Genomic DNA, 13322 nt, shown 5'->3' with positions numbered 1-13322 from the left:
ACCCCCTACCATTTCTCATTGGATACATAAGGTTGATCTCATCCAACGCCTAGAAGAACTAGCCAGTTGGGAATCTAGAACTCATGAAAAGCATGCTAAGATGTGGAGTCCATGGTTGCAATTTAGAGCGTCAACACTAACAATAGTCTAATAAAGGTCTATTGACCCAGACAGAGCTTGCTATACTGCATACCTGACTTAATGCCATAGAATGACCTATATACATGAACAACTAGAGATGTGTTTTGTTTTGTTTTGTTTTGTTCTCGTTATTATTGTTTAGATATGTTCTTGAGGTCGGTTGCCTCAATTTCAGGGGTCTTTGTAGACATCATACAAATAGCACTTGCACTTTATAAAATCTCATGCAATGTGTAGTATCACAAAAGAGTAATACAGGTACTATCTGACCACATACTAAAGGTTAGAACGAGGCTATATATATGTCTGACAGGTGGTTTTATGTTATGCTCACATTTGGATTGTAGACCTAACAAGAGGATGTGCCTATCCTCAGAGGTGGTGTATACTGTATATCTTTATACCTTTATGTATGAAATGTCAACTTGATATTTTTTGATCTTGACCTTTTTCAATAAAAAGATAATTGACAAGAATGTAACTACTATAATACTGCCTCTGTGTAGAAGAATGCAACTACTGGAATACTGCCCCCCTGTTTAAAACTTTATCGTTGCTATAATTCTGCCCCTATGCGCAAGGCTATAACTACTATAATACTGCTCCTATGTACAAAAATATAACTTCTGTAATACTGCCATCTATATCAGAATATAACTACTATAATACTGCCGTCTAAGTACTAGAATAGAATATAATGCTACCACCTATGTAGAAGAAAATAACTTATACTACAGCCCCCAAGTATAAGAATATAACTACTATAATATTGCCTCCGATAATGACTATAATACTACCCCCAATGCACAAGAATATCGGTATGTCCAGGAACCAGTCCTGATGCCTTTTTGATGCAGTTAGGAGATGTGAGGTTTCAGCAAGATAATACTCCGCACTGCACAATGTTCTCCTCACAGTATCTAGCAGCTCACCTGTCCATCTTGATCACCATATCTCTCCCCCATCGAGGATCTTTAGGACTGTATGGGGCGACTGATATCTTGTGCACGGCAGCCAACAACCACCTTGGCTGAACAACGGCTCCAAGTTGAAAAAACTTGTAATGAGATACCACAGGTGGATATCCAGCCTCTGTATGACCATTACCATGCCAGAGTGGCAGCCTGCATCACAGCAAGGGGAGAATCTACCCAGTATTAATGTTCCCTGCCTCAACATATACCCTACTGCAGAACCCAAATTAAAAGTCGCACCAACTTAGTTTTGTGATCATTGACCAAGCACCACTAGCAGTTTATACTTTGTCAATCTCAGGTCAATCACATTTAAGTTTTCCAGATGCTCTTTTTACATTTTCCACTAGTGTATAATACAGTAAGATGGAAAAAATATAGGACACATTGGACAATGTTCATATCTGGCTGGAACTGCTATGAAATTGCACACATCTCTTTCTCGACTTTTCTGCAGTTAGCTGATGGGGTCATTCTCCTGCTGTTGATTGGACAACTTGAAGGCTATTTTATAAACCTATCTACATTCTTCCTGACACCCGAATCACACAATGACAAGGTACAATGATCAAACTCTTCTTTTACTTTATCTGATTATGTTTATGTAGGTACATTTTGACAACATGAATCACTTTTGAATAGCTGGTTATACAATTCTATGTTTTCTATATGTTTTTGACCTAGTTCGCGTTACACCGTAAAGAGGTTGTCTGGTTTACAAAACCTATTTTTATATAACATATTAGGGAATCTGAGTTAAAGAACTTGTCCTTCCCCAAAGCAATTTTAATTAAGCCCTGAAATTGATTAGCGTGAAGAAAAAAAAGCCACTCACTTATTCACGGGTGCTCTGTTCCAGTGCCAAGGGTTTCCTGTTGTCATGTGACACCTGAGGCTGGTAAATGTCTGCAGGGTGCACATGATGATGGATGGGATGTCACACTGTGGTCCACAGGATAACTTCAGAGTTGGAACAGAGAACTGGTAAACAGGTAAGGGGCTTTTTTCCTTATGCTAATCAATTTCAGGGCAACAGCTACAAAAAGCATCTCTCAGTCTGGAAGACTTGGCATATCCGTATGCTATAAGGGCAGTTCATTTATTTCATTGGGCACCATATGCTTAAACACTTGAATTTGTATTCTAATCCTGGACCACTCCCTTAAGCTACTACAAGATGGCTACTTATGCATTGCCATGTCTTAGTGGAGCATCCTTCTCTTTCCAATTTTCCATTGATTTGTATCAGCTAGGACTTTTTTTTTGCGAAGGCCAGCACCCCTAATAGGATACCACACCTCTGGGACCCACACCTATACTTAGAATTGAGCCTGCAAAGTGCACAGCTGCCCTCCATTCATTACTTTAGGAGCGCTGAAAATAGTCCTATTGAAATTAATGGGAAGCACACTGTGAAAGCGCAGCCACAGCTCCATTCACTTCTATGGGGAGAATGGAGAGAGGTAGGCTGCACACTCTGCAGGCTCCTTTCTAAGTATAGATGCGGTTGCCAGAGGTGGGACCCGTACCTATCAGACATAGTGATATGCCCCCAATGTCCGAGATGGGATAACCCCTTTAATTATGTTTAATTTTCTAATATAAAGGGGCTAATAGAATAGCCAACATAGATCTACGCATTTGCTGGTTGTTTCGTTTTTCTGCTAAATGACTTGATCTGGTCACATGACTATGTGATGTCAAAAGGTCCTTGCAGCTTAGTGAGTGGGCTGCCGAGGAGCGGAGATATAGCACATGGCAATTTTCCATCAGTCTCTGCTTGTAGTTTCCATCTGCACAGTCTTATCTACAGTAAGTCACTTGCAGTAACTGAAAATAAAGATATGAATTTCTGTATAAAGTAGTCATCTAAAAATGTAACTTTATTAGTAAAGGAAAATGCATCAAGGCTCTAGAATCCAAACTTTCAAGTCTTTATTAGCAAATCGCATAAAAGTCCAAAACTGGAAACATGTATTGTTGATGTGTTTCGGCTAAGAGTGCCTCTTAGCTGTAATGCATCAACGATACATTTCTTGTTTTGGACTTTTACGTGATTTCCTAATAAAGACTTGAAAGTCTGGATGCTGGTGCCTTGATACATTTTTCTATTAGCAGTGTTTCCTGCACGTCGTGCATCCACAGGTGATGGGTGAAATGGCATTTACTTTCTATTACTTTATTAGTAAAGGAGGTTTAATATCTATTTGAAATGCAACTTTAAAGAAGAACTCCTGCAAAAAAATGTATTCTCTGACCTGCTAGAAAGGTACATGATGTAATCTGTAGTGAAGGTAATCTTCTTGCCAGTGTCAGTATTTGTGAGCTATCCCCTCCCTTCTGTTTCTCAGCTGTGTCGTGTGACCAGCAATCAGACTTTCCAAATGACAAAGCATACGTATAGACAGGAAGCCAGTTTCTCTATGTATTCCAATGTCTGTCTCATAGGAATGAATAGAGAAGTAACTGACTTCCTGTCCTATATCAGTTGGAGATCAGAGAGTTGGTCACATGACACAGCTGAGAAACAGAAGGGAGGGGATAACTCACATATACAGTCACTGATGAGAAGATTACATTCACTACAGATTACATCATGTACCTTTCTAACAGGTCAGAGAATAAAACATTTTTTGTGGGAGTTCTTTAAGCGCAGTGGCTTGGGACCTGGAAGAGCGGAGAGCATGGGTTCAAATCTGACAAAGATAATGTGCTCTTAATGGTTGGTAGAAACATACTGACATGGATGAGAGGGAATTTAGATTGTGAGCTCTGACTGTGAAAGGGACCAATAAATGAATGAAAACAAAATAAATGAGAAGGTCCCTTTAAGGGGCAGTTATAGATTCATCCTTCCTGACCATCTTGCCGTTAAACACATGTCTATGTAATGCTGTACAAATATTCCTTCAATAGGTTGTCATATGGGAACTGTGATTCAAACTGAGACAAACTATCTGTGCGACGCTGATGACTTCTTCAGGGGAATTTACATAAATTACATATTTCCACCTGATTGATGAAACATTCATGAACCTCTGGCGGGGACTGTGATTCTCCTGACTCAATGCCTTCCCGAACAAACATTTTATTTATTTTGTCGCTCAAATCAAAACATTTGTGCGGATCTAAATATTCTTCAGCTTCCTCCTGTCTGCCAGCACTGATAGAGGAACTCAAACCTCAAATCAAGCTGTCAGCCGCTCATTCCCTGCATGCACGTCATTTAATCAGGCGGGGGAGGAAGAACCTCTTTGCCTGGAAAAGTCTGAACAATTTAGTAGGAACTGAACAGATTGAGTGACATGACTGATGCCTGTCAGTAATTATAACGATTAGGAAGACTGAATAGATATCTGAAGGATGTGATTACGTCTGAAGTAAAAAAAAGTAGAACTTCCTCCTTGATTACCAGGGGTCAAGGGGTAGAACACACTGCACCAAAGTGGATAAAGGGGACTCTCCCTAGTTTTTGGGTGAGAACCTGTATAGGTGTCCCGTCACAGATGAACTGCATTGTTAGCAGCTACTGTAGTGGACATTGGCCCAAGGGTCCTGAAAGGATGTGAAACACTCCTTTGTATTCAAAATCCGCATAGAAAAAAAATCTGAATTATGTACATGAGAATTTAAAATTCTCATAGAATACAATGTGCATGACCCACGATGCAGATTTTCCACACGCAAATCCAAGCAGAAAATCTGCATGCAATTCTGATCGTGTTCATTTAGCCCTAAAGGGGTTTTCTGGGACTCCTATATTGATGAACTATCATCAGGACTGGTCATCAATATCTCATTGGTGGGGTCCGACACCCAGAACCCCTGCCGACCAGCTGTTTGAAGAGGGTGCGGCTAGCAGCTAACCTAACTGTGCTTGGAATTGCAGCTCAGGCCATTCCCCTGTGACCAATGAACATGATTTTACTGAAAGAAGACCCACAGACTCACCGGAGCACTGCGGCCTTTTTAAACAGTTGATCGAATGCCGGGAGTCTTACCCCCACCAATCTGATATTGATGACCTATCCGTGGCCCATGTGTGTCACGGGTGAAGTTGCAGATAGCTGGAACTTATAAATAAACGACCGACTGGCTTGATCCCAAACTAAGGAGCATATAGGTGAGCCCTATAAAACCCTAAGAGCTCTCCCTGACTGCTAAGCACATGCAAGGGTCTCAATGGTAGACGATTGCATGCCCACGTACCTAAGACTGTGTGACACCTGAAAACCCTATAATAGTGAGGGGACACGACCACCGGCTCCCTGCACTTAATACGGACGGAGTCAGGGTCACCTAGAATCAAGCCAGCAAGGAAACACAATAAAGGAAAAGACTTATCTGAGCAAACAGCAGCAGCCTCCAGCAGTGAACACTTCATCCAGGAAGTAGTATAAACCGCAAAGTGAGGCAGTATGGGAGGGAATATAAAGGAAGACAATTAGTCTAAATAAGTGACACCTGGCAGAAGGAAAGGAGATGACAAAGTGAAACCAAAACAAAGAACGTCATACAAGAGGTAGAGAAGAACGTCTGTCAGACCTTCTCACAGAACTGGCGGTGACAATGTGACTGCTGTAAAGCAATCTCTAAATGCTTTGCAAATGTTGTTAAGAACAGCTCAGACCCATAATCAATCATGTTCAGAAAATAGAATTAAAAAATATGCAATCAGAAAATAAAAAAAGATTTGATATCTGGTTTTAACTAATGACACATTCAATTTAAGGTGGCACAGACTTTTGATGGGTTCCCCATGTTACCTCAAAATGAGGCTCAAATGCATGTTAATTTCACAAGGCCTCTTCCACTTTAAGAGGCCTAATATAATGCTGACAGTCTGTGTCTGCCGGCATCTCCTCTCACCTCTGCAAAGGTGTACTTCTATTGTGTGTTTTGACCTCTGTTTGATAATAGTTCTGACCCTGTGCCATCTGCCCAGACCTCTTCCTGTTTACCATATTGACCCTGTGCCATCTGTGCCATATTGCAAAAACTCTGACCTGAACTTGACTTGCCCTCTGACCCTGTTTCTGCCTGTCCACTTGGTGCCAGGGCCGGCCTTTGGGGTGTGCGGGCTGTGCGGCCGCACAGGGCGCCATAGTAACAGGGGCGCTGGGCGGCCGACAGCTCGCAATGTAATCTGCGGCAGGTGAGGCTGTACTTGTGCTCTCCTTCGGGGCGCCCCCTCCATCTCCCCCTCCCCTGTCTGACCTGCCTGCTGCCCCCGCCGCTGCCAATAAGAAGAGAGACAGGAGGAGGAGGGGAGGGGCTGTGGCCACTGCGCCACCAATAAAGAAAACTGACCTGAAATACAAATACAGGAGGCGGGTGCCGGAATCAAATAGCCGGCACCCGACCTCTGTGACAGGGAGCTGCGATCAGCTGCAGTTGAGTTAACCCTTCAGGTGCGGTACCTGAGGGGTTAACTGCCGCTGATCGCAGCTCCCTGTCACAGAGGTCGGGTGCCGGCTATTTGATTCCGGCACCCGCCTCCTGTATATGTATAAGAAACGTTGGTGGCACAGTGCGCCCCCCCCCCCAAACACCCCAGTATAAGAAACATAATTGGTGGCTCAGTGCGCCCCCCCCTAGTATAAGAAACGTTGGTGGCACAGTGCGCCCCCCCCCCACAGTATAAGAAACATTGGTGGCTCAGTGGGAAGTGCCAATGAGGGTTAAAAAAAAAATAAAAAAAAATAACTCACCTCCTCCAGTTGATCGAGTAGCTGACGGTCTTTCTTCAGGACCTGTGGTGACGTCACTGAGCTCATCACATGACCCATTACCATGGTGATGGATCATGTGATGTATCATGTGATGAGCACAGTGATGTCACCACAGGTCCTTTGACAGGTCATAAAGAAAGAACAGAAGACGATCAATTGGAGGAGGTGAGTTAATTATTTTTTTATTTTTTAACCCTCATTGGCACTGCCCACTGCGCCACCAATGTTTATTATATTGAGGGGGGGCGCACTGCGCCACCAATGTTTATTATATTGAGGGGGGGCGCACTGCGCCACCAATGTTTATTATATTGAGGGGGGGCGCACTGCGCCACCAATGTTTATTATATTGAGGGGGGGCGCACTGCGCCACCAATGTTTATTATATTGAGGGGGGGCGCACTGCGCCACCAATGTTTATTATACTGGGGTGTTGGGGGGGTGCACTGCGCCACCAATGTTTATTATATTGACGGGGGCGCACTGCGCCAATGTTTATTATACTGGGGTGTTGGGGGGGCGCACTGCGCCACCAATGTATATTATACTGGGGTGTTGGGGGGGCGCACTGCGCCACCAATGTTTATTATATTGGGGGGGGCGCACTGCGCAAATGTTTATTATACTGGGGTGTTGGGGGGGCGCACTGCGCCACCAATGTTTATTATATTGGGGGGGCGCACTGCGCAGATGTTTATTATACTGGGGTGTTGGGGGGGCGCACTGCGCCACCAATGTTTATTATACTGGGGTGTTGGGGGGGCGCACTGCGCCACCAATGTTTATTATACTGGGGTGTTGGGGGGCGCACTGCGCCACCAATGTTTATTATACTGGGGTGTTGGGGGGGCGCACTGTGCCACCAATGTTTATTATACTGGGGTGTTGGGGGGGGGGGCGCACTGCGCCACTAATGTTTATTATACTGGGGTGTTGGGGGGCGCACTGCGCCACCAATGTTTATTATACTGGGGTGTTGGGGGGGGCGCACTGTGCCACCAATGTTTATTATATTGGGGGGGCGCACTGCGCACAACGCCGGCGGTTAGGGTAGGGAAAAATTATGGGCCAGTGCACAGGTGCGGTGATCGGATGGATGTTCTCAGCAGGACACCGGCCGACACTGCGCATGCGCTGGGAGCCTCACCAGCGGTTAGGGTAGGGAAAAAGCACTGGCCCGTACGTAATTTTTCCCTTCCCTAACCGCTGGTGAGGCTCCCGGTGCATGCGCAGTGTCGGCCGGTGTTCAGCTGAGAACATCCATCCGATCACTGCGCCTGCACACTGGCCCATAGTTTTTCCCTACCCTAACCGCCGGCGAGACTCCTGGCGCATGCGCACTCTGCTGTGAAACTTCCCTAACCTGACGTTGTGCGCCTGCGCGGCGCTGCACACCTCCTCACGTCATGTCCGGTGCGACCGGAAGTGACGAGGGTAGGGAAATCTCACGAAGTAGGGAAGTATAACATTACACCAGCCTTTGGGGTGTGTGGGCTGGTAACTACTTGGTTGGATAGTCAGCCAGCCTATGCCATGGTGCCAGCAACAAGCAGTGTTTTTTTTTTTTTTTTGGGGGGGGGGGGGCGCCACAAGGTTAGCTCGCACAGGGCGCCTGGACACCTAAGGCCGGCCCTGCTTGGTGCCACGTTTCTTTGTCTCTTGATCTGCCTCTAAATGGAGACTACTTCTAGAGTTAGTGGCCTGGTGGCCCTTCAACGAAGTCTAGATCCCTGTACGGGGGTAAAAGAGTGAATACCAGGGGACCACATTAACAATGCATTCTGAAGTAGCCCCAATTCAAATCCTATTAGCTATAATAGGAGTTAACAATAATATCTCTGGTGGTCTAAAGTAGTAAAGAGTTCAATGGACAACCTCTTTTCTGATGACAACTTTTTTTGACACTGAGCTGCTTGCAAGGTAAAACTGTTGGCATGTTGCTGCAGTCCTGTGGATATGTCATATATTTCAGGTATGGTAAAAATCCTTATACAATACATGTATAGATGATATAGCAACAGTTTTAGCTAATAGTAATTTTATTTTATGTAGTTATTACATATTTAAATATTTTTTCCTCCACAGCTTCACAATGTTTCACTTGCCTTGGACCTTCTCACGGAAAGTGGGATCTTACAAAACCCTGTTGAACCTATAGGTCAGCATTTCATTTACTAATATATATCATCTCAATATATCTAAAAAAAAAATTGGGGGGGAAACGGCTGACATGCTTCTTTTGACCAATCTGTATTTTTAATATTTGTATCTCTTTTGTACTTTGAGTACCCAATGCGCTGCGCCTTGAATCCTATGCAGTCTGCGGTGACTGTGACTCAAAGAATGTGGGAAAGAGGATCCAATTGTATAACTAAAAGATAAAAACAGCCGTGCTTCAGATTGTAAAAACCAGATGTAAAACCACAGTGCCTTCTGTTGTGTGGCAGGCACAACACTGGTAATAACTTAGGTAGCTAGTAGATAACTGGTAATGCATCCAAGCTGCTCCCTCCTGGGGTGGTATGGTCAGCAGACTCCCTGAATGTTTGCTTGCAGATAGTAGAATCAGGATCAAAAGGATAAGTATAAAACGATGCTTGACAAAGAGGGGGACCCCTTCGACACGCGTTGCACTTCCCTCATGTCATTTTATACTGTTTCTTTATCTTTGTTTTAATAAATATTGCTGACCTGAGAGCCCCTTTTGATCCTGATTCTTCTATCTGCACTCAAAGAATGTGGGTCATGTTTTCATGTCTCATAGAGACCTTCATAAAATGCTTCTTTAATGAGCATGGATATTCACCTAGGTCATAATTCTTATATAAAACAAAGTTGATGGTTTCCAGGAGGCAACCAATTTTTATCTTTGTAACCTTTAGATGTCAATCACATCTGTCTCCTCTGTGGGTGATTTTACTGGAGCAACCCACACGTTCATACTGCTGTAAATCCACAATGCTTAGCATAAAGCGCTGGCTCCCAGCGATATACATTAATGGTGCCGGGTGTTAAGGGGTTAAAAGAACAACTATTATAAAGGAAAACAAGTTGATAAGAACTATTCTGAATATCCTGCACTGCAATCTCCTATAACAATGTACACAATCAAGGAATGAAAATCTGGTAAAATAACATAAGTTATGATCTTGGCGTCTGCTGACATTTTACCCTGAGTTCTTCTTACGCTATTTTTAATCTAAATTTTTCTTTTCTTCCCGTCCCTAGAGATTGTGAATGGAGATTTAAAACCCACCCTGCGAGTCTTGTACAGCCTGTTCCTCAAACATAAAAAAGCCTCAAAACCTTCTTGAAGATGGATTTGGATAAAGTCTCATCAGATCATATGATGCCGACTATGAGATGTTCTTATGTCTTTTCATTTAAAATGTCCACATTTTTTTTATTTTTATAAAACACATGGGAGATGATGATTTCCTTCAAGAGATGGAAAGACTGTTACAGGGGATAATGAATGAGCAGATACATAAAATATATTTTGTTGTTAGACCAAGTAGGACAGCAGCTGTGCAGCGAGCAACCTCTTAATATACTCTAATACAAAGAAAATAAATCTATTTTACTCCCAACTGTGTCCCTAATAAAACAACTTGTCGTTCAGTGATATCTAGTGATATACTGCATCTATCTATCTATCTATCTATCTATCTATCTATATCTATCTATATAAATATACAAAGCATTTCAATGTCTACATATATACAGTACAGACCAAAAGTTTGGACACACCTTCTCATTCAAAGAGTTTTCTTTATTTTCATGACTATGAAAATTGTAGATTCACACTGAAGGCATCAAAACTATGAATTAACACATGTGGAATTATATACATAACAAACAAGTGTGAAACAACTGAAAATATGTCATATTCTAGGTTCTTCAAAGTAGCCACCTTTTGCTTTGATTACTGCTTTGCACACTCTTGGCATTCTCTTGATGAGCTTCAAGAGGTAGTCCCCTGAAATGGTTTTCACTTCACAGGTGTGCCCTGTCAGGTTTAATAAGTGGGATTTCTTGCCTTATAAATGGGGTTGGGACCATCAGTGGCGTTGAGGAGAAGTCAGGTGGATACACAGCTGATAGTCCTACTGAATAGACTGTTAGAACTTGTATTATGGCAAGAAAAAAGCAGCTAAGTAAAGAAAAACGAGTGGCCATCATTACTTTAAGAAATGAAGGTCAGTCAGTCAGCCGAAAAATTGGGAAAACTTTGAAAGTAAGGGCTGGATGACCTGGCCTCCACAGTCACCGGACCTGAACCCAATCGAGATGGTTTGGGGTGAGCTGGACCGCAGAGTGAAGGCAAAAGGGCCAACAAGTGCTAAGCATCTCTGGGAACTCCGTCAAGACTGTTGGAAGACCATTTCAGGGGACTACCTACTGAAGCTCATCAAGAGAATGCCAAGAGTGTGCAAAGCAGTAATCAAAGCAAAAGATGGCTACTTTGAAGAACCTAGAATATGACATATTTTCAGTTGTTTCACAATTGTTTGTTATGTATATAATTCCACATGTGTTAATTCATAGTTTTGATGCCGTCATAGTCATGAAAATAAAGAAAACTCTTTGAATGAGAAGGTGTGTCCAAACTTTTGGTCTGTACTGTATATATACAACAAAAACAAAGACAAAGAAAAGAAGAGAAAAAAATAGATAAATAGATAAGGCATTGAAATATCCAATACATGAAATATAATCATCTTATCCCCCCTTCAGCCCCCCCCTCCACGGTTGTCATCCTGGGAGCCGTGCGGCCCGAACCCAGATCTATCTATCCCTCTCAAATGGGGTCTGTACCATTGGAGCCTCTCTCAGTGCCACCCAGTCCATACCTTCTCCCATAAATTCAGTTGTTTTCCCTCTTTACATTTAATATTTCAAGTTCCTTTATTCTACGCATATAGTTTTTCCATTCTTCAAGAGCAGGGGGCTTATCTGATCCCCAGCCCTTTAGAATCAAAACTTTGGCAATTAATAGCCACTTTAACCACAACCATCATCTATCTATCTATCTATCTATCTATCTAATCATACTAATTGACCAAAAAAGTAACACACCAAGATAGGTATAAAATGATAAATATAAATCATTTTTAAAAATTCCAGAAAAAAATGTGTCAAATAATTACAAAATACATATAAATACATCCGTTACCCCAACCCCCCCAAACAAAAAAAACTTTGATGCCTACTCCATAGATCTATCCCACTTAGTAAGCTACTCTGGTAGCATATGTTTATGTTCCACATTTACAAAAAGTTCATAAACTTATGCAATTTTTGTCTTTTGGCAAAAGCAAATCCTTCACAGTGCATGGTACGGTTATTATATCTGATCTATATTTGAAGTGAATGGGCATGTTTATTAATCCACTCTAACAATACATAGTCTAGCATAAAACAAAAGTTTTCTAATCATCAAAAGATCTTCATTTTTTTTCGATTCTGCGCTTACAAACCCCAGAATAGAAATTTCAAAATTAATCTCTAACTTAAAACTGGAGATCTGACATCAGACCATAAGAGATCAATATGATCAGCTTGCTCAGCCTCATATCTACAGTCATGGCCAAAAGTTTTGAGAATTACATAAATATTGGAAATTAGAAAAGTTGCTGCTTAAGTTTTTATAATAGCAATTTGCATATACTCCAGAATGTTATGAAGAGTGATCAGATGAATTGCATAGTCCTTCTTTGCCATGAAAATGAACTTAATCCCCAAAAAAACTTTCCACTGCATTTCATTGCTGTCATTAAAAGACCTGCTGAGATCATTTCAGTAATCGTCTTGTTAACTCAGGTGAGAATGTTGACGAACACAAGGCTGGAGATCATTATGTCAGGCTGATTGGGTTAAAATGTCAGACTTGACATGTTAAAAGGAGGGTGATGCTTGAAATCATTGCTCTTCCATTGTTAACCATGGTGACCTGCAAATAAACGCGTGCAGCCATCATTGCGTTGCATAAAAATGGCTTCACAGGCAAGGATATTGTGGCTACTAAGATTGCACCTCAATCAACAATTTATAGGATCATCAAGAACTTCAAGGAAAGAGGTTCAATTCTTGTTAAGAAGGCTTCAGGGCGTCCAAGAAAGTCCAGCAAGCGCCAGGATCGTCTCCTAAAGAGGATTCCGCTGCGGGATCGGAGTGCCACCAGTGCAGAGCTTGCTCAGGAAGGGCAGCAGGCAGGTGTGAGCGCATCTGCACGCACAGTGAGGCGAAGACTTTTGGAAGATGGCCTGGTGTCAAGAAGGGGAGCAAAGAAGCCACTTCTCTCCAAAAAAAACATCAGGACAGATTGATCTTCTGCAGAAATTATGGTGAATGGACTGCTGAGGACTGGGGCAAAGTCATATTCTCCGATGAAGCCTCTTTCAGATTGTTTGGGGCATCTGGAAAAAGGCTTGTCCAGAGAAGAAAAGGTGAGCGCTACCATCAGTCCTGTGTC

At 42.5% G+C, this 13322-nt stretch overlaps 1 protein-coding gene across 1 annotated transcript in view; it reads left to right on the top strand.

The window, feature by feature from the left end:
• Positions 1-10436, top strand: part of PARVG (parvin gamma) — a 103434-nt gene extending 92998 nt beyond the window's left edge. The window contains exons 11-13 of the mRNA XM_040439160.1: positions 1573-1674; positions 8933-9005; positions 10076-10436. Coding sequence (XP_040295094.1) covers positions 1573-1674; positions 8933-9005; positions 10076-10161 — 261 coding nt within the window. The 3' untranslated portion in view covers positions 10162-10436. The remainder of the gene's footprint in view (positions 1-1572; positions 1675-8932; positions 9006-10075) is intronic.
• Positions 10437-13322: the final 2886 nt, after the last annotated feature.

The sequence above is a fragment of the Bufo bufo genome, chromosome 1 (genome assembly GCF_905171765.1).
Source record: "Bufo bufo chromosome 1, aBufBuf1.1, whole genome shotgun sequence".
NCBI lineage: Eukaryota > Metazoa > Chordata > Amphibia > Anura > Bufonidae > Bufo > Bufo bufo.
This window is presented reverse-complemented; position numbering and strand designations above follow the sequence as displayed.